At 38.7% G+C, this 26,307-nt stretch overlaps 1 protein-coding gene across 16 annotated transcripts in view; it reads right to left on the bottom strand.

Annotated features, from left to right (window-relative positions):
* CEP112 (centrosomal protein 112) overlaps window positions 1–26,307 on the bottom strand; it is a 390,168-nt gene that overhangs the window by 256,744 nt on the left and 107,117 nt on the right. For all 16 annotated transcript variants that reach the window (XM_081218503.1, XM_081218514.1, XM_081218517.1 and 13 more), the window contains 5 exons: window positions 26,090–26,244; window positions 25,643–25,772; window positions 24,561–24,653; window positions 23,619–23,678; window positions 17,031–17,110 (listed from right to left, as the gene is read on the bottom strand). In XM_081218503.1, coding sequence (XP_081074629.1) covers window positions 17,031–17,110; window positions 23,619–23,678; window positions 24,561–24,653; window positions 25,643–25,772; window positions 26,090–26,244 — 518 coding nt within the window. The remainder of the gene's footprint in view (window positions 1–17,030; window positions 17,111–23,618; window positions 23,679–24,560; window positions 24,654–25,642; window positions 25,773–26,089; window positions 26,245–26,307) is intronic.

The following is a 26,307-nucleotide window of genomic DNA, read 5'->3' as shown; positions in this document are numbered from 1 at the left end:
TAAATCACATCAAGATCCTTTTTGACCCACCTCCTAGAGAAATGGAAATAAAACCAAAAATAAACAAATGGGACCTAATGAAACTTAAAAGCTTTTGCATAGCAAAGGAAACCATAAACAAGATAAAAAGACAACCCTCTGAATGGGAGAAAATATTTGCAAACAAAGCAACTGACAAAAGATTAATCTCCAAAATATATAAGCAGCTCATGCAACTCAATATCAAAAAAACAAACAACCTAATCCAAAAATGGGCAGAAGACCTAAATAGACATTTCTCCAGAGAAGATATACAGATTGCCAACAAACACATGAAAGGATGCTCAACATCACTAATCATTAGAGAAATGCAAATCAAAACTACAATGACGTATCACCTCACACCAGTCAGAATCGCCATCATCAAAAAATCTACAGACAATAAATGCTGGAGAGGGTGTGGAGAAAAGGGAACCCTCTTGCACTGCTGGTGGGAATTTAAATTGATACAGCCACTATGGAGAACAGTGTGGACGTTCCTTAGAAAACTAAAAATAGAACTACCATATGACCCAGCAATCCCACTACTGGGCATATACCCTGAGAAAACCGTAATTCAAAAAGAGTCATGTACCACAATGTTCATTGCAGCACTATTTACAATGGCCAGGACAAGGAAGCAACCTAAGTGTCAATCAACAGATGAATGGATAAAGAAGATGTGGCACATATATCCAATGGAATATTATTCAGCCATAAAAAGAAACGAAATTGAGATATTTGCAGGTAGGTGGATGGACCTGGTGACTGTCATACAGAGGGAAGTAAGTCAGAAAGAGAAAAACAAATACCATATGCTAACACATATATATGGAATCTAAAATTTTTAAAAATGGTTCTGAAGAACCTAGGGGCAGGACAGGAATAAAGATGCAGATGTAGAAAATGGACTTGAAGACGTGGGGAGGGGCAAGGGTAAGCTGGGACGAAGTGAGAGAGTAGCATGGACATATATACACTACCAAGTGTAAAATAGGTAGCTAGAGGGAAGCAGCCACATAGCACAGGGAGATCAGCTCAGTGCTTTGTGACCAACTAGATGGGTGGGATAGGGAGGGTGGGAGGGAGACACAAGAGGGAGGATATATGGGGATATATATATATATATATACATATAGCTGATTCACTTTGTTATACAGCAGAAACTAACACACCACTGTAAAGCAATTATACTCCAATTAAGATGTTAAAAAATAAAAAAAATAGTAAAAATGTAAGAAGGAGGAAATCTTGTCATTTGCTACAGCATCGATGAACCTACAAGACATTATATGCAAAGTGAAATAAGCTGAGCAGAGAAAGACAAATATTTCATGGCATCACTTATATGTGAAATCTTAAAAAAAAAAAAAAAAAAAAGCAAAAAACAAAGTGGCCCTACTGTACAGCACAGGGAACTATATGCAATATCCCATGATACACCATCATGGAAAAGAATATAAAAAAGAATGTACACATAAACATAACTGAGTCACTTTGCTTTACAGTAGATATTAACACAACATTGTACATCAACTACAATTCAATTTTTTAAAAAACTGAACACACAGAAACAGAGAGTAGAAAAATGTTTGCCAGGAGCTGGGAGGTGGGGGAAATAGGTAGAGATTGGTTTTTAAAAGAGCACAAACTTTCACTTAAAGATAAATAAGGTCTGAGGATACAATGATAACTAGAGTTGATAACACTATCATATAATTAAAATTTGCTAGGAAAGTAGAACTTAAACTTTTTTAAAGATTTTTTTAAGTTATATGATCATCTCAATAAAAACAAAAACTTTTTGATACACTGTAACATCCATTCATAATTTTTTAAACTATAAAGAATTCTTAGGAATGAAAGGGAATTTCCTTAACCTGATACAAGGTGCCTATCAAAACCCTCCAACCAAAAATTACACACTTAAGTTAAAGTATTCCCTATACATAATGATGCCCACACTCACCACAATATTCAACATTTTACTGGAAATTCTAGCCAGTTCAGAAAGGTAAGGATGATGATAGAGAAAACATAAAAATTGAAAAAGAAAGAAAAGTCATTTACTAATTATTTAATTGTCCTTATCTGCACAACAAATCCAAGATAACTTGCAAACCCTGAAAATAAATTCAGCAAAGTTGCTAAATGAAGGACTGCAGTATTATAAAAATGTATTTTTGTTCAGCTAGATCCATTACTTAGATAAAAAGATAAAATACAAAACGGTAGCATGAACTATAAGGTACTAAAGAATCAATCTAACAAAAATATGTAAAACATATATGGAGAAAATTGTAAACATTTATTAAAAGACATTAAAATAGATAAATTAATGGAGAAAAATACTATTTATGGAAGACAGAAACCAATACAGTAAAAATTTTAATTCTACTTAATCTATAATGAAAATATAATAAAAATCCCAACAAAATTTTAGTAAAACCTGATTCTAAAATTGAAATAGAAGACCAAATGGCTAAGAATAGTTTGTTTGGAGAAGAGGGAATGGGGGAGGAAAAAAGAATCTGGAAGAGGATATTCTCATTCTCTGAGAGCTCAAGATTTAATCTGTATTAAAAGTAATTAAAATGGCATAACAGCTTCCACATATAAGTGAAATCATACAATAGTTGTCTTTCTCTGTATGACTTATTCCACTTAGCATAATGCCCTCCAAGTCCATCCATGCTGTCAACAATGGCAAGATTTCATTCTTCTTTATGGCTGAGTAATATTCCACCATGTGTAGGTACCGCATCTTCTTTGTCCATTCATCTGTCAATGGACACTTAGGTTGCTTCCATATCTTGGCTATTGTAAATAGTGCTGCAGTGAACACTGAGGTGCACATATCTTTTCAAATTAGTGTTTTCATTTTCTTCCAATAAACACCCAGAAGTGGAATTGCTGGATCATATATCATAGTTCCCTTTTTAATTTTTGAGGAACTTCCATGCTGTTTTCCATAGCGGATGCACCAATTTACATTCCCACTAACACTGCAGGAGGGCTCCCTTTTCTCCACATCCTCACCAACACTTGCTATTTCTTGTCTTTTTGATAACAGGCATCACAACAGGTGTAGGGTGATATTTCATTGTGGTCTTCTAAAAAAAAAAAAAAACCAACCAACCAACAAACAAAACAGAAACAGACTTCATAGATACAGAGAACAAACTAGTAGTTGCCAGAAGAGAGGGGAGTAAGGGGATGGGTGAAACAGGTGAAGGAGATTAAGAGGGACAAACTTCCAGTAATAAAATAAGTAAGGCATGGGAATGGAATGTACAGCTTAGGGAACACCATCAATAATATTGCAATAACTTTGTATGGTGACAGGTGGCACTAGACTTAATATGGTGATCATTTTGTAATGTATAAAAATATCAAATCATTATGTAGTACACCTGAAACTAATAACTATGTAAGTGAATTATACTTCAATAAAAAATAATAAACTAAAATAGCAAAACAGTAGACAGCTCTACTGAAGGTGATCATAAGCTATTTTGATTTTCTTATTTGTGCTCTTTGGTAATTTTACAATGCTCTACAGCAAGCATGTACTAGTTTTGTGATGCAAATAAAAGGAAAGAATAGATACTTTGAAAAGTTTTCTCATTGCACAATGTCAGCATCCTCACCCTCCAAGGGCCTTAGATAGGTTCATTTTAACATAAGCCCTCTATTATGATGGTAGAAAAAAGTCATTTCTCTTTTGGATTAGCCCAGAACTTAAGCGGCACTGACATATAATAAACTTTTTAAATAACTCAACTATAAAATAATTTATCAATTTCTGGTTCCATTTAATCCTGTTTTGATATAATTAATCTAATTCTAGCTACATAAAATCTAAAATGATTTCACACAGGTCAAATATCTCCCTGCTACCCCAACCCTAAACAGTACCAAGGTTTTTAGTGGTAGCGTTAAAGGCAGATATGAAAATCTGATATATTTTAATTGAATAATGTGTTATAAATTGCATCTGTTCTTAATTTTAGTCACAATAATAATAGAAAAAATACTGAAAATATACAAAGTTAATCAATTAGTCTTTAAATTTATATATTCTTGGCTAAAACCAACACCACGTCTTCTTTAATAAGTACCATAAGCTACAGGCTATTTTTATATTGTAGTGGAACCCATTTTTACTAACTCTTCCAAGAAAACTTTATAAAGTAAAAATGTGTTTTCTACACGGAATAAAATTTCTTTTCAAGGTGACCCTGTAAAGATGTTTTCATTCACTTCTTAGGCACAGAAATCTTTAGACTGAGTATTCAAGTTTGCAGGCTTCCTTTAGCTTCTTTCTAGGTGACCCCTTGATTCCATTTTTTTTCTATTTTAAAGAATATATAACTATTAATTCCTTGAGATATTTTTCACCAACCTTACAAACAAAATGACCAAGCTACAGTTCCTCAGTTTGGCAGCATATAAAACGAAATCTGGAATTACACTATTTAGCTGCACTTTAAAATCCCTACACAAGACTGATTTAGCCTAGCTCTCCCTTTCTACCAAAGTTCAAAATTCAAGCCCCTGGGCAAACTGCAACGTTATCTGCTTTTAATGCATCTTCATCCAAGTTTCTGCAGTAAGCAATGTTCCACTGAAAAACAAACCTAATCAGCATGTAGTCCACTCCCTCTTTGAATAATCACAAGATTGTTTAGTATTCCATTTATATCTTCTTTTAAGATTAGTTTCTAGCAAATAAAAGTACAAAACACACTGTCATTATAACTTTGCAGTTTCACTATCTTTACTCTAAGGCATTCTTATTTGAAGATTAATCCCTGTTCCTACTAATATTATAAATGTTGATTTGTAACAACAAACAAGCAACCAAAGATAAATGGAGATTTAAAAGAACCTTATACGAAAGCTTTTCCATCTGTGTTTAAAAATAAAACTTCTTTAAAAATATAACTGTAGGGGTAAATAATGTATTTTCCACTGTAATGGGAGATTATAAATACTATGTATATTGAGCAAGAAAAAACTGTGTTCTTTAAAAGCTATATCTCAGTTTGTTGGAAAAATAACACCCCAAAAGTATTTCATAAATTTCCTCATTTTAGACAAAACTGTAGATAAAGCCAGGCAAAAGAAGAGGTGCTGCTAATTTTTTTATAAATAAATAATTTTATAGAATGACTTTCAATAAACCAGATGGTGAACATTTGCTGAATATCACTATTATTGAGAGTTGGCTTCAAAACAGGTCAAATAAAAACACAATTCCAGAACATCGTGAATCACTTTAGAAAACATCAGGCATTTTTTCTAACAATCTATGTGCAAGTAAAATTGTACTTGTAAATGCAATGGTATATGAAAATAAAATTACACATTTTCTAAAAAAGCCAGCTACCAATAACAGAAATCTTTATAGGAGGGAAGAATATTTGTAAAAATCAAGAATATGGTAAAAATAAGCCCTTAAGAAATATTCACATTCGGTCCTGGCTCATAATGCTTGCTCAGTTAGCCTATAATCACCCATTCACCAACTAGCAGGTCCATGAATCAGACCACTTGTGTCTTAGATCCTCCTAAACAAATAAAGTTGATATAATGACTGTGTCCTCAGAAATAGAAGTTCAAAACTACACAAAAGGGCTTCCCTGGTGGTGCAGTGGTTGAGAGTCTGCCTGCCGATGCAGGGGACACAGGTTCGTGCCCCAGTCCAGGAAGATCCCACGTGCCGCGGAGCGGCTGGGCCTGTGAGCCATGGCCGCTGGCCCTGCGCGTCCGGAGCCTATGTTCCGCAACGGGAGAGGCCACAGCAGTGAGAGGCTCACGTACGACAAAACAAACAAACAAACAAACAACAACAAAAAAACTACACCAAAGTACAATAACAGTGAGGAAAGGCCTCCAATATCTTACCTTTGGTCCCAAACCAACCCTAACCCCCACTAAGTTCAGCTGGCTCTGTGATGATGCCAGTGCACAGGCTACAGGCGCATCCTCCCCAGACTGGTGCTGCACTTGGCACAGCATAAAAACTGGGTGGACGTATGTATACCAAATAATAAGAATGCTCACAGCAGCACTGTTTATTGACAAGAGCCAAGACACAGAAACAACCCAAGTACCCACCAACAGCTGGATGGATAAAGAAGATGTGGCCATGGAATATTACTCAGCCATAAAAAATAATGAAACTCTGCCACTTACAGCAACATCGATGGACCTAGAGAATATTATGTTTAGTGAAATCAGTCAGAGAAAGACAAATGCTGTATGATATCACTTACATGTGGACTCTAAAAAAAACACAAATGAATATATATATATATATATATGCAAAACAGAAACAGACTCACAGGCATAGAAAACAAACTGGTGGTTACCAAAGGGAAGAAGTAGTGGGGAGGGACAAATTACGGGTATGGGATTAACAGACACAAACTATTATGTATAAAATATAGAAGCAACAAGGCTATATTGTATAGCACAGAAAATTATAGCCTTTATCTTATAATAACTTATGATGGAAGATAATCTGCAAAAATACTAAATCACTGTGCTGTACAAATGAAACTAATATAATATTGTAGATCATCTATACGCCGATTAAAAAAATAGAAGCTAAAATAAATGAGAATGAATGAACTACAATGATGTTAACAATATAACTCTCAAACCTGAAAGAAGCCCACTTCTCTGTCACCCCATCCAGAGCACTGAACCGAGAACTGCATGATGAGGGGCAGGATGAGGCTAGGAGGATGGCAAATAGGACCCCTGGAGAGCACTGAAGGACGCAGATCCTACCAGCTACATCCTGGGCCCCATCAAGAAGCTTGCCATGGGCTGCTAGGCACACCCGACGCAACAGGCCCCCAACAGACAAAGGCCCACACCCAGCATTGCGTGCACCTCACCCACACACCCCAGCCCGAGTCCATCTCCCCCTCTGTGCTCCCAACGGGGCAGCCAGAGCAAGCTTCAGCAGATGGCTAGTGAGAACACGAACAAACCCAGCCCAAGTCTGAGAGTCCCAGAGAGAGCACAAACTTGAACTTTGGCACCACTGTTGTTAAGACAAAAGAGAAACTGTCAGCACTTGGCCTGATACATTGCAGGATCGAAAAAAGGCAAACAAACCTAAGAATTCTGCCACAAGAGGGAGGAAGAAGCAGGGAGCGGGTGCCCCAGAAGGTCTGAGAAAGCCTCAGAATAACCAGCAGAGCTGAAGAGAGGTCCTTTTCTCTTCAAAGTCACCCTTGTAGGTGACTGCTACTTCAAATGTGAGGACAGCAACGCAAAACTTTAAAGAACGTGAAAAATCAAGGGAACGTGACACCACCACCACCAAAGGATTACAATCTTCTAGTAACTGACGCCAAGGACATGGAGATCTGTGATTTACCCAATAAAGAATATAGAATAGCTATCTGAAGGAAATTCAATGAGATACAATAAAGACACAGAAAGACAATTCAATGAAATGTGGAAAACAATACACAAGCAAAACAAGTCTAACAAATAGACAGAAATCATTAAAAAAAAAAAAGATTCTGGGAGAGGAGGAAGATGGCGGAAGAGTAACATGCGGAGATCAACTTCCTCCCCACAGATACACCAGAAATACATCTATACGTGGAACAACTCCTACAGAACACCTACTGAACGCTGGCAGAAGACCTCAGACCTCCCAAAAGGCAAGAAACTCCCCCACGTACCTGGATAGGGCAAAAGAAAAAAAGAATAAACAGAGACAAAAGACTAGGGACGGGAACTGCACAAGTGGGAGGGAGCCGTGAAGGAGGAAAGGTTTCCACAAACTAGAAGCCCTTTCGCGGGTGGAGACTGCGGGTGGCGGAGGGGGAAGCTTCGGAGCCACGGAGGAGAGCGCGGCAACAGGGGTGCGGAGGGCAAAGCGGAGAGATTCCCGCACAGAGGATCGGTGCCGACCAGCGCTCACCAGCCCGAGAGGCTTGTCTGCTCACCAGCCGGGGCGAGCGGGGCTGGGAGCTGAGGCTCGGGCTTCGGTCAGATCGCAGGGAGATGACTGGGGTTGGCGGCATGAACACAGCATGAAGGAGGCTACTGCGCCACGGCTGGCCGGGAGGGAGTCCGGGGAAAAGTCTGGAGCTGCCGAAGAGGCAAGAGACTTTCCTGACTCTTTGTTTCCTAGTGCGCGAGGAGAGGGGATTAAGAGCGTTGCTTAAAGGAGCTCCAGAGACGGGCGCGAGCCCGGCTATCAGCACGGACCCCAGAGACGGGCGTGGGACACTGGGGCTGCTGCTGCCACCACCAAGAAGCCTGTGTGCGAGCACAGGTCACTATGCACACCTCCCCTCCCGGGAGCCTGTGCAGCCCGCCACCGCCAGGGTCCCGTGATCCAGGGACAGGGTCCCGTGATCCAGGGACAACTTCCCCGGGAGAACGCACGGTGCGCCTCGGGCTGGTGCAACGTCACGCCGGCCTCTGCCGACGCAGGCAAGCCCCGCATCCGCACCCCTCCCTCTCCCCGGCCTGAGTGAGCCAGAGCCCCCCGAAGCAGCTGCTCCTTTAACCCCGTCCTGTCTGAGCGAAGAACAGACGCCCTCCGGCGACCTACACGCAGAGGCGGGGCCAAATCCAAAGCTGAACCTGGGGAGCTGTGCGAACGAAGAAGGGAAAGGGAAATCTCTCCCAGCAGCCTCAGGCGCAGCAGATTAAATCTCCACAATCACCTTTATGTACCCTGCATCTGTGGAATATATGAATAGACAACAAATCATCCCAAATTGAGGAGGTGGACTTTGATAGCAAGATTTCTTTTTTTCCCCCTTTTCCTCTTTTTGTGAGTGTGTACGTGTATGCTTCTGTGTGAGATTTTGTCTGTATAGCTTTGCTTTCACCATTTGTGCTAGGGTTCTATCCGTCCGTTTATTTATTTTTTTTTAACTTAAAAAAATGTTTTTCTCTTAATAATTATTTTTTACTTTAATAACTTTTATTTTACCTTATTTTATTCTATTTTATCCCCTTCCTTTCTTTCTTTTTCTTCTTTTTCTCCCTTTTGTTCTGAGCCGTGTGGATGACAGGCTCTTGCTGCTCCAGCCAGGAGTCAGTGCTGTGCCTCTGAGGTGGGAGAGCCAACTTCAGGACACTGGTCCACAAGAGACCTCCCAGCTCCACGTAATATCAAACGGCAAAAATCTCCCAGAGATCTCCATCTCAACACGAGCACCCAGCTTCACTCAACGACCAGCAAGCTACAGTGCTGGACACCCTATGCCAAACAACTAGCAAGACAGGAACACAACCCCACCCATTAGGAGACAGGCTGCCTAAAATCATAATAAGTCCACAGACACACCAAAACACACCACCAGATGTGGACCTGCCCAACAGAAAGACAACATCCAGCCTCATCCACCAGAACACAGGCACTAGTCCCCTCCACCAGGAAGCCTACACAACCCACTGAACCAACTTTAGCCACTGGGGACAGACACCAAAAACAATGGAAACAACGAACCTGCAGCCTGCAAAAAGGAGACCCCAGACACACTAAGATAAGCAAAATGAGAAGACAGAAAAACACACAGCAGATGAAGGAGCAAGATAAAAACCCACCAGACCTAACAAATGAAGAGGAAATAGGCAGTCTACCTGAAAAAGAATTCAGAATAATGATAGTAAAGATGATCCAAAATCTTGGAAATAGAATAGGGAAAATGCAAGAAACATTTAACAAGGATCTAGAAGAACTAAAGAGGAAACAAGCAATGATGAACAACACAATAACTGAAATTAAAAATACTCTAGAAGGGATCAATAGCAGAATAACTGAGGCAGAAGAATGGATAAGTGACCTGGAAGATAAAATAGTGGAAATAACTACTGCAGAGCAGAATAAAGAAAAAAGAATGAAAAGAACTGAGGACAGTCTCAGAGACCTCTGGGACAACATTAAATGCACCAACATTGGAATTATAGGGTTTCCAGAAGAAGAAGAAAGAAAGAAAGGGACTGAGAAAATATTTGAAGAGATTATAGTTGAAAACGTCCCTAATATGGGAAAGCAAATAGTTAATCAAGTCCAGGAAGCACAGGGAGTCCCATACAGGATAAATCCAAGGAGAAACATGCCAAGACACATATTAATCAAACTGTCAAAAATTAAATACAAAGAAAACATATTAAAAGCAGCAAGGGAAAAACAACAAATAACACACAAGGGAATCCCCATAAGGTTAACAGCTGATCTTTCAGCAGAAACTCTGCAAGCCAGAAGGGACTGGCAGGACATATTTAAAGTGATGAAAGGGAAAAAATCACAACCAAGATTACTCTACCCAGCAAGGATCTCATTCAGATTTGGGGAAAATTAAAACCTTTACAGAAAAGCAAAAGCTGAGAGTTTTCAGCACCACCAAACCAGCTTTACAACAAATGCTAAAGGAACTTCTCTATCAAGAAACACAAGAGGGCTTCCCTGGTGGTGCAGTGGTTGAGAGTCCGCCTGCCGACGCAGGGGACACGGGTTCAGGCCCCGGTCTGGGAATATCCCACATGCCATGGAGCAGCTGGGCCCGTGAGCCACGGCCACTAAGCCTGCACGTCTGGAGCCTGTGCTCCACAATGGGAGAGGCCACAACAGTGAGAGGCCCGCGAACCGCAAAGGAAAAAAAAAAAAAAAAAAGAAACACAAGAGAAGGAAAAGACCTACAATAACAAACCCAAAACAATTAAGAAAATGGGAATAGGAACATACATATCGATAATTACCTTAAATGTAAATGGATTAAATGCTCCCACCAAAAGACACAGACTGGCTGAATGGATACAAAAACAAGACCCATATATATGCTGTCTACAAGAGACCCACTTTAGACTAAGGGACACATACAGACTGAAAGTGAGGGGATGGGAACAGATATTCCATGCAAATGGAAACCAAAAGAAAGCTGGAGTAGCAATTCTCATATCAGACAAAAGAGACTTTAAAATAAAGACTATTAGAAGAGACAAAGAAGGACACTACATAATGATCAAGGGATCCATCCAAGAAGAAGGTATAACAATTATAATTATTTATGCACCTGACATAGGAGCACCTCAATACATAAAGCAAATACTAACAGCCATAAAAGGGGAAATCAACAGTAACACAGCTTTAAATGATACATTAAACAAGATGGACTTAATTGATATTTATAGGACATACCACCCAAAAACAACAGAATACACATTTTTCTCAAGTGCTCATGGAACACTCTCCAGGATACATCATATCTTGGGTCACAAATCAAGCCTTGGTAAATTTAAGAAAATTGAAATTGTATCAAGTATCTTTTCCAACCAAAACGCTATGAGACTAGATATCAGTTACAGGAAAAGATCTGTAAAAAACACAAACACATGGAGGCTAAACAATACACTACTTAATAACAAAGTGATCACTGAACAAATCAAAGAGGAAATCAAAAAATACCTAGAAACAAATGACAATGGAGACACGATGACCCAAAACCTATGGGATGCAGCAAAAGCAGTTCTAAGAGGGAAGTTTATAGCAATACAATCCTACCTTAAGAAATAGGAAACATCTCGAATAAACAACCTAAACTTGCACCTAAAGCAATTAGAGAAAGAAGAACAAAAACACCCCAAAGTTAGCAGAAGGAAAGAAATCATAAAGATCAGATCAGAAATAAATGAAAAAGAAATGAAGGAAACAATATCAAAAATCAATAAAACTAAAAGCTGGTTCTTTGAGAAGATAAACAAAATTGATAAACCATTAGCCAGACTCATCAAGAAAAACGGGGAGAAGACTCAAATCAATAGAAATAGAAATGAAAAAGGAGAAGTAACAACTGACACTGCAGAAATACAAAAGATCATGAGAGATTACTACAAGCAACTCTATGCCAATAAAACGGACAACCTGGAAGAAATGGACAAATTCTTAGAAATGCACAACCTGCCAAGACTGAATCAGAAAGAAATAGAAAATATGAACAGACCAATCACAAGCACTGAAATTGAAACTGTGATTAAAAATCTTCCAACAAACAAAAGCCCAGGACCAGATGGCTTCACAGGCGAATTCCATCAAACATTTAGAGAAGAGCTAACACCATTCCTTCTCAAACTCTTCCAAAATATAGCAGAGGGAAGAACACTCCCAAACTCATTCTACGAGGCCACCATCACCCTGATACCAAAACCAGACAAGGATGTCACAAAGAAGGAAAACTACAGGCCAATATCACTGATGAACACAGATGCAAAAATCCTCTACAAAATACTAGCAAACAGAATCCAACAGCACATTAAAAGGATCATACACCATGATCAAGTGGGGTTTATTCCAGGAATGCAAGGATTCTTCAATATACGCAAATAGATCAATGTGGTACGCCATATTAACAAACTGAAGGAGAAAAACCATATGATCATCTCAATAGATGCAGAGAAAGCTTTTGACAAAATTCAAAACCAGTTTATAATAAAAACCCTGCAGAAAGTAGGCATAGAGGGAACTTTCCTCAACATAATAAAGGCCATATATGACAAACCCATCCTCAACAGCGTCCTCAGTGGTGAAAACTGAAAGCATTTCCACTAAGATCAGGAACAAGACAAGGCTGCCCACTCTCACCACTCTTATTCAACATAGTTTTGGAAGTGTTAGCCACAGCAATCAGAGAAGAAAAGGAAATAAAAGGAATCGAAATCGCAAAAGAAGAAGTAAGCTGTCACTGTTTGCAGATGACATGATACTATACATAGAGAATCCTAAAGAAGCTACCAGAAAACTACTAGAGCTAATCAATGAATCTGGTACAGTAGCAGGATACAAAATTAATGCACAGAAATCTCTGGCATTCCTAAACACTAATGATGAAAAATCTGAAAGTGAAATCAAGAAAACACTCCCATTTACCATTGCAACAAAAAGAATAAAATATCTAGGAATAAACCTACCTAAGGAGACAAAAGACCTGTATGCAGAAAATTATAAGACACTGATGAAAGAAATTAAAGATGATACAAATAGATGGAGAGCTATACCATGTTCTTGGATTGGAAGAATCAACATTGTGAAAATGACTCTACTACCCAAAGCAATCTACAGATTCAATGCAATCCCTATCAAACTACCAATGGCAATTTTCACAGAACTAGAATAAAAAATTTCACAATTTGTATGGAAACACAAAAGACCCCGAATAGCCAAAGCAATCTTGAGAACGAAAAAAGGAGCTGGAGGAATCAGGCTCCCTGACTTCAGACTATACTACAAAGCTACAGTAATCAAGACATTATGGTACTGGCACAAAAAACAGAAATATAGATCACTGGAACAGGATAGAAAGCCCAGAGATAAACCCACGCACATATGGTCACCTTATCTTTGATAAAGGAGGCAGGAATGTACAGTGGAGAAAGGACAGCCTCCTCAATAAGTGGTGCTAGGAAAACTGGACAGGTACATGTAAAAGTATGAGATTAGATCACTCCCTAACACCATACACAAAAATAAGCTCAAAATGGATTAAAGACCTAAATGTAAGGCCAGACACTATCAAACTCTTAGAGGAAAACATAGGCAGAACACTCTGTGACATAATCATAGCAAAATCCTTTTTGACCCACCTCCTAGAGAAATGGAAATAAAAACAAAAATAAACAAATGGGACATAATGAAACTTCAAAGCTTTTGCACAGCAAAGGAAACCATAAACAAGACCAAAAGACAACCCTCAGAATGGGAGAAAATATTTGCAAATGAAGCAACTGACAAAGGATTAATCTCCAAAATTTACAAGCGGCTCATGCAGCTCAATAACAAAAAAACAAACACCTCAATCCAAATATGGGCAGAAGACCTAAATAGACATTTCTCCAAAGAAGATATACAGATTGCCAACAAATACATGAAAGAATGCTCAACATCGTTCAGCATTAGAGAAATGCAAATCAAAACTACAATGAGATATCATCTCACACCAGTCAGAATGGCTATCATCAAAAAATCTAGAAACAATAAATGCTGGAGAGGGTGTGGAGAAAAGGGAACCCTCTTGCACTGCTGGTGGGAATGTGAATTGGTACAGCCACTATAGAGAACAGTATGGAGGTTCCTTAAAAAACTACAAACAGAACTACCATATGACCCAGCAATCCCACTACTGGGCATATACCCTGAGAAAACCATAATTCAAAAAGGGTCATGTACCAAAATGTTCATTGCAGCTCTATTTACAATAACCAGGAGATGGAAGTGTCCATCATCCAATGAATGGATAAAGATGTGGCACATATGTACAATGAAATATTACTCAGCCATAAAAAGAAACAAAATTGAGCCATTTGTAATGAGGTGGATGGACCTAGAGTCTGTCATACAGGGTGAAGTAAGTCAGAAGGAGAAAGACAAATACCGTATGCTAACACATATATATGGAATTTAAGAAAAAAAATGTCATGAAGAACCTAGGGGCAAAACGGGAATGAAGACGCAGACCTACTTGAGAATGGACTTGAGGATATGGGGAGGGGGAAGGGTGGGCTGTGACAAGGCGAAAGAGAGGCATGGACATATATACACTACCAAACGTCAGGTAGATAGATAGTGGGAAGCAGCCGCAGAGCACAGGGAGATCAGCTCGGTGCTTTGTGACCGCCTGGAGGGGTGGGATGGGGAGGGTGGGAGGGAGGGAGATGCATGAGGGAAGGGATGTGGGAACAGATGTATATGTATGACTGATTCACTTTGTTATAAAGCAGAAACTAATTAAAAAAATGAATAAATAAACTTAAAAAAAAATGGATAACCAGTGGACCTACTATATAGCACAGGGGACTCTGCTCAATGTTATGTGGCAGCCTGGATGGGAGGGGAGTTTGGGGGAGAATGGGTACATGCATATGTATAGCCGAGTCCCTTTGCTGTGCATCTGAAACTATCACAACATTGTTAATCGGCTATACTCCAATATAAAATAAAAAGTAAAAAAAAAAAAAAAAAAAAAAAAGAAAAAAAAAATGTCATGAAGAACCTAGGGGTAAGACGGGAATAAAGACACAGACCTACTAGAGAATGGACTTGAGGATATGGGGAGGGGGAAGGGTAAGCTGTGACAAAGTGAGAGTGGCATGGACATATATACACTACTAAACGTAAAATAGATAGCTAGTGGGAAGCAGCCGCAGAGCACAGGGAGATCAGCTGGGTGCTTTGTGACCACCTAGAGGGGTGGGATAGGGAGGCTGGGAGGGAGGGAGACGCAAGAGGGAAGAGCTATGGGAACATAGGTATATGTATAACTGATTCACTTTCTTATAAAGCAGAAACTAACACACCATTGTAAAGCAATTATACTCCAATAAATGTGTAAAAAAAAAAATGCTGTTTTACACATCGACTCCCAATTCCCCAACTGCAAACAGTCTTTCTTATTCCACTTGCACTTATGTCAACAGCTTGATACCTAACACTCCAGGGACTTCAAATGCCTACCCTGGACTATAAAATTGTTAAGAACAGGATTATGTCTTGAGCTATAGTTTCTAAACCTTCGATTTCCTTTCATATGATAATACAGTATATAGACATTGTAGGTACTAAACAAATATTTGTTGATTTCCTGTTATTTGAAGGAATTACCTCTTCCTTTATGGATATAAAATACACATCAACAAGGTAATGGAAAAAGTATAAAGAAATTACAAAAAAAAGAGACAAGGTAGAACAAAAAAGAAACAAAAGTGTGGTAAGTTGAATATATGAAGAAAATTGTGAATCAATATTTTAAGGAGGAAAAAAATGAATTAATGAGGGATAAAGGGAGGGCATCCCATCCATAAAGCAAGAATGCCCTAGTTGTGTCACTATTCAAGTTGGGGTATAAAATACAGTTATCTGGCTTAATGTTTAATGGACATTACAGTTCTCCTCTAAATTTCACCAAATTCATATGTGGTGATGTGAACAAATAAGCACCAATCCTGGTATAGATAAGAAACTGATATCCTATGATGTCACAGCACATAGATTATTTTAAGATGTCCTATTCAGCAACCCATTCAGGACATTTTACTAACAAGCAGAGTGAAAGAGAGGGAATGGTTATGCAATCTTCCCAGGAAGAATTTGATACTAGGTTTCTTTGATCCTGGATATTCTTTTTGGCCTTTCTCTAAATTATTCCTCTTTGGAGGTTTGGAAAAGCACAAAAAATGGAATTTGCTGATTCACTGGGTGTTAGCTAGATATACTGTGCCCAAGTAAGCTTCCCTTCCTAAATCACTTTCTTGGGGCAGGTACCCTATTGACCTTTATCCTGTGAAAGTTCTAATCACTCCAGACTGTAAGTGCCAAAGTGCATGAATATCTTCCCAACTGGACTATAATACAGGTCCTCCAGGAAGGAATTAGACATTGCCTGAAACATGGTGAGAACACAACAGTTATTGAATAAATCAGTGTTCTCCAGCTAAAAACTGCAGGATAATACCTAGTGATAAGTAGGGCCTAATAAACTTAGTAAATGAATGGAAAAGACAAATAAAATATAACATTTTAATGTGTATGTTTACATACCATAAGACAAAACCTTTGCTAAACAATGCCTGTATAGTAGTCCATTTTTAAATATAACAACTGAAACATTTCATTACCCAAATTCCTCCCAAAAAAGCTACAGAGGAATTTCTAAATGTCCTAGATCTAAATATTATTGTTGTTATTGTTGTTTTTAGATCTGTTTTCATTTAAGAGGAAGAAAGCATCTGAAACCACTAAGTTGTCTTTCTTACCTTCCTATCGTTTAAAAACAGCTGAACTGATATTTTTCCTTTACTGGCTAGTAATAAAATTCTGAAAATAGAGATTGATGATAGAAAACTGACTCAAGCTAAACCACAGCACGGTTATGATAAAAATATTATCATGTTTGGGTTTTAGTTACTTAATTTGGCTCACAGTTTAGAATAAGAGTATTTCTTTTAATTAACTATATCACAATTTTACTCACTTCAAAGCCTCCTCAAATTTATGCATCTTCTTTTGAGCATCTTCTTTTTCTTTATCGAGTTCAGTCTGCAAGTCATGAACCTGCCATGACAAAGATGTAAAATTTACTAAAAGACAAGTCAAGTTTACTCATAGGAGAAATACAATGAAACAGTAATCTTAAATCTATTTTTAATATAAAATTAGATTTAGATTTTTCAAGATAGAAGCTTGGTTAACCATAATCATTTACCATAGAATTACTTTAATAGTATTCTTCCAATAATAATTTTCTGGTCAAAGTTAATCATTGTTTAAATGTACCTGCATGTGGATTCCCTGTAAAATAAATTGATATGTAAGAAATTCAAAGAGGGAGGAATCACTTTTGAATTTTTTTAACATTACATATTAACCAAAGGAAAGTAATCCAACAAGACACAGGAGAATACAATAAATAATGTGTCTATATTCCCCAAAAACATACAGGTTATGACGAAACAGTCCTCCACTTCTGGGAATGATCTATATAACCATCTACTGAGCTGGGGGGGAAGTCCCCCCACCCTGAGAATCTCTTTACTAAATGTGGCATCCTCTGAACAGGTGGGATGGCAGCAAGAATAATGAGGGTCAAATGAATATTTCTCTTCACAGAAAGCTCTTCGTATGCAAATGCAGATAAGCATACCTAACATGGACCCATTATACGGATCTAAAAATAGGAAAAGGAAACTGCTACAGCTGGAGGGAAGGGGAGAGTAAAACAGCAGCTATGGTCCCACAGAGGAGACAACTGAGGGTGCAGAGCCCAGCTGGAAGGTAAGGGAGCTCAAGTCACTTAGCGGGTGGGGGTCCCGGGCACAACCTGCCGGCAATCCAGGTGAGGCGGACAGCGCGCCTGGTGGGCACAGGAGATGGGAGAGGAGTGAGAAGGATGAAGTCAATGAAACGCACACACCCACACACCCACACACACAGTCACAAACCTTTTCAAACACTGAATCAGTGCTCCTCAAAAATACCTGTATTTAGTTAGCTATTTATTGGTTTGGACAGAGAACTATTTAGCTCAAAAATTCTGTGTTCTTTGGCCTTTTCCTATTACAATTCTCTTATATTTTTTCCTTTGGTGTTTTAGTAAAATAAATAATAAATAAAATCAACTGCCTGTAAAGTGCAAGAGTGAGGACAGAGAGGAGCTTTTCCAGGACAATATTTGATCAAAGGCGCCTACTGGCTGCTGTGATGGCAATCACCAAGGTGTAAACTATCTCCATTTCCACCTCAGCCTTTTCTTTCCTTATGATACCTATTTCTCCTTCATGGACATCATGTCTTCTGGGATTCTACTGATGAATTTCTTAATGTTTTCTTTTGAAGAAACTCCTTTGTCTGAGTCACCTGTATCACGCTCTCTTCCCTTTGCTCCACAATATTTCTTCCACAGACCCCATTTTGGCTTCTTCCTCTTACTCATTCTTTTTTTTTTTTTTTTTTTTTGTGGTATGCGGGTCTCTCACTGTTGTGGCCTCTCCCGTTGCGGAGCACAGGCTCCAGACACGCAGGCTCAGCAGCCATGGCCCACGGGCCCAGCCGCTCCGTGACATGTGGGATCCTCCTGGACCGGGGCACGAACCCACGTCCCCTGCATCGGCAGGCGGACTCTCAACCACCGCACCACCAGGGAAGCCCCTCTTACTCATTCTTAAACAGAGTATTATCTGTTCAGATTTGGTGCTTGACAAAAAAAAAAAAAAAATACAGAGGACATAACGCTGCTCCTGTCCCACGTCCCCTAGTGAGGTCTCCTCAGAGCTGCAGTGAAAATCCAGTTACCAGGAAATCCCCAGGAGGGTTTGGGGAGGTCTTCCCTCACCCCACAGACTAGGTCTCGGGTTGTGCGAAACCACACGTTACGTGGAAACCTCACAGGAGCCGCGATCAGAGTCACTGGCAAGTCAACGACACCTGACACACTGGCCTCCAGCTGGCTGCACTAGCAGGGTTTCCCCTCAATTTCCTGCTCGGTTTTCTTCTGGGGCTCAGGACTCTCTGCACGTTAGCATAATTGAGATTTACCCCCTTTGGTGAAAATGTCAAAAACTGAACCAACTTTGAGAAAAATCTATTAAGGTTACACGGTGATTACGACCGCAAGCTCTGGAGCCAGATTGCACAGGTTTCGCCCCTTCACAAGCTACTCGACACTGTGCCTCAGTCGCCTCTTTGGAAAATGAGGACGGAAGTCAGGATGAGCATGCTTTTCAAAAATTGTGATGAGTTAATAAGTGACTCCAGGTAAAGCTCTTAGAACAATATTGGGAACATGATAAATGCTCAGCAATGTTAATTATCATCACCTCCTCAGACTGAATACTCTACACACAAACATTTTCTTGAAAATTCAAGGTCATTATGAACACCCAAAACGGCATGCCACATAATGGAATTCCCTGTGGACTATTTGCCCTTTCAGAAAACGGCCCCTGAGTTGCTAAGAATTTTGAGTTCTTGTAAGCACTTTATACCACTCACGATTCAATCTTAACCTTGGTCAAGTTCTAGCTGCCACTTCCTGATTGGCTTGTGCTACCCAAGCACCTTGATCTAATTTATCGCTTCTAAACTATTAGGACCATTTCTAAAGCAGGAATGAGACTATCTGGGTGGGAGAATGAGAGCCTTCCCTCTGAGTGAAACATGCATGTGTCAACACACAGGCTTCTGAGCTGGTGGCTCCTCAAAGCTAAAAGCTGTTTCTCATTTATTTTTATATCCTCAGCACTCAGCACAACACTTGGCCCACACTAGAATAGTCAATAAATGCTGTTCTGGGTTTGTTTTTTGCTATTTGTTCTTAATTGAATATATTTATATTGAATGCTAAAGGGACTCTTGGGGTTATACTTTTAGTTTCTACCTATATTCCACAGAGCTGGGGGTGACAGCAATAATGCCTACTGCCAACCTTTGCTTCTGAATGTACTAATGGCAGTGGGAAATAAGCCTTAAATTGACTTGCTTGCAATCCTTTCCCTACTATATAGTTAGCATCAAAAATGAATTTTAGGGCTTCCCTGGTGGCGCGGTGGTTGAGAGTCCACCTGACGATGCAGGGGACGCGGGTTCGTGCCCCAGTCCGGGAGGATCCCACATGCCACGGAGCGGCTGGGCCCGTGAGCCATGGCCGCTGAGCCTGCGCGTCCGGAGCCTGCGCGTCCGGAGCCTGTGCTCCGCAACGGGAGAGGCCACAGCAGTGACAGGCCCGCATACCGCAAAAAAAAAAAAAAAAAAAAAAAAAAAGAATTTTAATAATTTAAATAATGAAAACACAAGCCAGATAGACAAAGATACAGCATATATTCTCCAACATGGGCGTCTGCTGTAAATGAGTGAGTCAGGCAGCCATTAGCACATTTATCGAGCATTTAGTAAATGTAGATTTCATTCCCTTGCACCCTAAGAAGTTAAGTTATCAAGAAAAGTGTGCTTGTATAAAGAAGAAAGAGGTTTGCTATGTGCAAGGAAACAGATGGCAGCAGACACCACAGCATACAGAAGAGCGTGGAACCGCGGCTGACTCGTGCACGGACCAGCCGTCGGCCCCACCGTGTCTCGCAACCACACTGCCCACCCTGCTTCTCACCATGACAAATACGTTGCATTGTGCGCCATGAATTCTATAAATCATTTCACTGCACAATTTCATTTTTTAAAGCTTCACTCAAGACACCTGTCCTCTTAAAGAAAATCAGGCCGGCAGTAGTTGGAAAACACTATGCAATACACATAGAACTGTGTAAATTTAAAAATTTTTTAACCTAATTAAAAGAATTATATATAAACACTAAAGACTGGAATAACTATTCCTAATAATTTTGAACTCCATCAGACTTTAGATCTCAACTGTGACACAGTTACATCAGAATTATTATAAGTAGATATTTCAATTCCAGCACATTTTAGGATATACATGCTTAACATCTGTCTCATGAACTTCTTTCGGTAAACAGCACCATCATTTAACTCTCTGGTGCCTGTGTGGAAAACAGGCAACAGGTTATTTGTAGGAGGCAGGTGTTTCCTTGCTAGTAAAATCATTTAGCCTAACCGTTTCCTGATTTAACAGATTAGGACACTTCATCAAACAATGAAATTTAGTTTTACTACCTCCTATTTGTTTGATGTTCAAAGATCTTAAGAGCAGGCAATAGCCACCAGAGATCAATAAAGACCATTAGATAATGTGTGTGTGCTCAAATCAGGGACAGCATCTGATGCTATTTCTCTTACCTCAAAGACAAGTTAGACTCTGATGCTGCTTTCTTGTTGGCATGAGGAAATGTCATTCAGATGGCATTTCCTCCTCCTGAACAGATATTCAGAACTTAGTTTTATACCAGAAGTTACTGAATGCACACACCTGTAACACTGTCTGAGACAAAAACAAAAGCGCTATCCATCCCACTTGGCTATCCGGTTACACAGTCTGGTGCTAGGTAAGATTTATGTCAGCTCTCTGAGCAGTCAGAGAGGATATTCCCTGAGGGGGGTTCAGGACATCAAATCTTCAAGGGCTGAGATCACAGCAGGTTTAATAAAGAAAGAAGAACAGATGTCAATTTAAAAGGGGGAGATTATGGAATTAATTGTAAAACAAAAAGTGGCACGCTGAGCGCCATTTTCTTCCAATACAAATAAAGTTAGAACGTATGCAATATGTACAACTACACTTATTTTTCTTTACAGATGGCTGCTATTTTAAACACATCTTATTTACACTGAAAACAATTAACACTCTTTAACTAGTTACGTTATTTAAAAGCGAGACCACTTGATAGCTCACGGAAAGGGAAAAGCTGTAGTTATGACACCTAATTAAAAGGATTTAGGTCTGCTCCCTGAAGTGAAACAGAATAGGATGGGGGAAGGTGGCTGGCTAGGGATGAACTGAGCTTTAACATTCTGTTTCTTGTGTGTGTCCATCAGGGAGAGGGGTTGGTGCAGAAACCTGAGTTTACTCAGTGGCCGAACAGCCAAGAAAAGACCGTGGTAGGAGAGACTGCCTCTCCAGCCCCAACTCTGTATGTCACAAGCCCACAGGAGGACTCAACTTTGGGGTAGGAATACAATCTTGTATGTTAGTCAGTGTGCACCTTCCTCCTGGTACCAAACCCTCTGGGGTTCACAGGTAAGCAGATACCATCACTCAAGGAGGAGGGCTGACCACGGAGTGTGAGAGAGCAGTAGGCCAGGAAGGTGTCCCTGATGGATGGGGAGCCAGACATCTGCCCAAAGAAAGAACAAAGGACTAACAGGTACACCCAGAGGATGTGGATGCCTCAGGCAGTGGGGAGCAAGGCCTATGATAGTGCATGGTCTGCTCTGGGTAAGTCAGATTGTTAAGCAGCTGCATGGCTCAACAGTAGAAACTGAAAAAATTCTTTATTTCAGTGAAAGCAGTATTTCTCCCTCCTGTTCAGATATCATTTTGTAGGCATGAAATATATTCAGTATCTTGCATTGAGCTGTATTAAAACTGCAGGGGAAAAAAACTTTAACAATAAGAAAATTAATTATAATTTTAAAGAGCACATATTTAGGTCAATGCAGATTAGAAGAAATACTCACTTTTCCAAAGGACAGAAACCTTCTTCTTCCCAGACATTAAGCTGCTGGAGAGCAGCGTCTATGGCTAGTTCACCCTCAACCCCTCCCCTGCATCCAGTGCCTGGTGTGATACCTTGCCCTGTGAAAGCATTTAATGCATGTCTGCTGTGACGATATGCATAGATAAGATGTGGTATTACAACATCTTTTAAGAATTTTGTGCTATAAAATCTGTCTAATTTTAATTTGTACGTATTTTAATTAGTTGAAGGGGTAACTTTTTTCTCATTTTCCATTATGTGGGTATTTTACAAGAGGATTAATTGGTGGATGTTAGAACTGTAAATAATTACAAAAGCAGCAACAAAATCTTTGCTCTTTCAATTACAGTTATACAGCAAACAACAAATTCAACACTCAAGTTTGAAAGTCACAGACATATAGAATTCTATACTTTATCACCAAAGGTGTCAACAGTGTGGCAGTGACCCTAGTTGTTACTGGTAACAAGGACACTAGCATGCACCAGTAGAAACAGTCACTACAGTCACTGCTCTAAATCACGAGAGACAATGACTAATCCATTTCTTACTAATCGATCGTAGTAGACAATGCTTTCACTGTTTCATATTCTTTGGTTAATTTCTTAGCGTTCTTATTACACATATGATACAACAGAAAAAAATAACACCCAACAGTCACATCACATTTTTACCGGCAGAAAGAAAATATAATTTCAAAAGATTATGAAAGGTGAACATAATAATACTCTTCTCTCAAATATAACAGAGAAGTGGTGTTTTAATGTTGATATAATTAAAAATCAAACTGAAGAAGCTGTTTATAAACATGAAAAAGAAGAAAAATTTGATTACTGGCTAACTGAAATGAACTCAGAAATAAGGGCTGGAATGCACGGCTGTATAAAAATCAACCCTCATTCTTAACTGCCTCATGTGCTATTTTAAATGTCATAGCTTCCCACGAAACATGTTACCTTTTTCTCATAGGTGCGTTTTACGTGATATTTCTCCATTTGAAACTTATTTTCTTGATCCTGTGAATAATAAATATTTATCTTTATTATACTTAAAATTGTTTCTAGGGTCAATAAAATTGGTAATCTAATGAAACAAATCAATCTCTTTGATGACAAACCTTATTTGAGTTTTGCATATTATTAAGAGAGCCCTACCTATCCAGTTATCTAAACTACAACTAGAAACATGCATAGCTTTATGTTGGAGGCCATAAAACCTTAGTTATCTGAAGATGTTACCACTCTCAAAAGTACATACTTTACAGTGAAAGAGAAACTTTCTGACCCTTAGAATTAGATCACTTAAAAATGACCAAACGAATCAACATGAAAATAATAAGTTTGAAGTTATATCATATAGAAGTGCTTGGTATTTTTTGACCATGAGAGAAAAGGCAAGATCTAAAAGGTGTGAAAGAGGGAGTTCCCTGGTGGTCCAATGGCTGGGATGCCGCACTTCCACCGCAGGGGGCATGGGTTCAATCGCTGGTCGAGGAACTAGGATCCCACATGCCGAGCGGTGCAGCCAAAAAAATTAATTAATTAATTAAAGGTGTGAAAGAAAAAGAGAGAGAGAAATTATAAAGAATGGCAGATAATAATTTAAAGAGAGGAAATAATTCTAAAATAATAATATATTTAAATAAGGTTTATTCTTTTAACTAATCTCAAAAAAAGTAGACTGTTCAAATTAAAATTATTGTTCTTTTTACTCTATATCCTATTAGCATCTACTTTTGTTAAAGTAAATAAGATGAAAAATGATACAGTGCAATAAAAGAATCAGAAATGGCTACCTGCATTTCTGAGTTTTTTTCATCAACTCTCATTTATATGTATACACCAAGAAAAGGAAAGGTGAGTTTTAGCCATTATTCTGTGTAAAATTACAGGACTCACCTTTAACTGTTGCTTTCTTTGAAGTTCTGATTCCTGTAACTGCTGTTTTAATTGACAGATGTTCTGTTCTGATTCTTTAATCATACCAGATGCCTAAAAAGATTTTAAGAAAATAATTAAAAAATGCAACTGGGCTTCCGTGGTGGCGCAGTGGTTGAGAGTCCGCCTGCCGTTGCAGGGGACAGGGGTTCGTGCCCCGGTCCGGGAAGATCCCACATACCGCGGAGTGGCTGGGCCCGTGAGCCATGGCCGCTCAGCCTGCGCGTCCGGAGCCTGTGCTCCGCAACGGGAGAGGCCACAACAGTGAGAGGCCCGCGTACCGCAAAAAAAAAAAAAAAAAAAAAAAATGCAACTTAGATTTTTCTACCATCCTACAAACTTCTGGTTGAATAAATTTAACTTTTTCCCCCCCTGAAGCTTCAGTTAGAATTAAAATTATCTATAAATCTGAATTTTTAAAAAATTTTAAGTTAAAAAATCTTTTAAAGTAAAAAGGTAAATACTGCATGGCATTTAAAGTTATGAAAATATAATACTGATGTAAAAAGAATAGGTATATAGAAAACTTTTTAAATTTTAATTTTAAAACCAAATCCACTGGAATATTTAATTCATGAAATATCAAGTAATTGACTATTTTAGTATTGAGGCTATAGGATTTTCTTTGCAGAAAGTTTCAATTATCTGACACAAAAGTGTGTAGGTGCCCCTGAGGGTGTCTGTGGGCTCATATAAGCATATGTGATGGCAGGAAAACTAAAGCATAACCAAGATTTCATAATAATAATAATAATATATAGAGTTACTCCAAAATATGTATTATTAACACTACTGAACATTTCTTCTCGGATTTTTATGTTTCCTCCTTTAAAAACTTTGGTAATTAAAAGGGTTAACTTATAGCAGACTTTAGTTTATTAAATATTTGTGTTATGCTATATATTAGACACTTAGCATTAAATTAAGCAAAGAAGAGACTAATTTAAATGCCAGATAGTAGTTAGCTTCTACTACCTTTGGCTATATGCTGAGTAAAGGAAATAAGTACTTTGTATGGCTACATCTACCAGCATCTATAATACCTTAGAAGTTGAAAGAGCATGTTCCTTTTTGAGAAGGTTTATATCAGCATCATATTTGGTTTGTAACAGTTTCATGTTTTGCTCATAATCATTTACAAGATGATCCATCTCTTTATGCAATGTGTTGCGCCTAAAAACAATCAGAGAATAAAACATATTTCTAATATATTTATAATCAATCTCAAAAATGGAATTTTTTAGTCAACCAAATCCAAATGCATTATCTTTCAATATATCAAATAAGTATCCACATTTTTATCAATTGTTTTTAAACAGTATGCTTCTTATATTAAATGGTACTTTAAAAAATTTAACAAATGGCAGCATTTAGATTGGAAACCTCCCAAGTTAAATGCACAAGTGTGATTAATTTTAGCAGATAATTTAATAGAGTTAATATCAGTACTTTATAGCCACACCTGAGAGATATCTGACTTCAGACAATACCTTGCCTTTACTTCTTGTAATTCATTACATGTTATCTGGTAACATCTCTCAAGTTCCAATTTTTCTTGAATTAATTTCTGCTTCTGTAAATTACTGTTCTCTGCTTCTCCAGTCAGCTGCTGGACACGGGACTCCAGTTCTTTGATCATCTGGTTCTAAAATAATAGGTCATTGTTAAGAAAGCCTCTAACTTTATAACAATTCTGTATCATTAAATA

The sequence above is a fragment of the Mesoplodon bidens genome (assembly GCF_964165515.1).
Source record: "Mesoplodon bidens genome assembly, chromosome: 19".
Taxonomy (NCBI): Eukaryota; Metazoa; Chordata; class Mammalia; order Artiodactyla; family Ziphiidae; genus Mesoplodon; species Mesoplodon bidens.
Note: the sequence above shows the minus strand (reverse complement) of the source record. Positions and strands in the feature narration are given on the sequence as shown.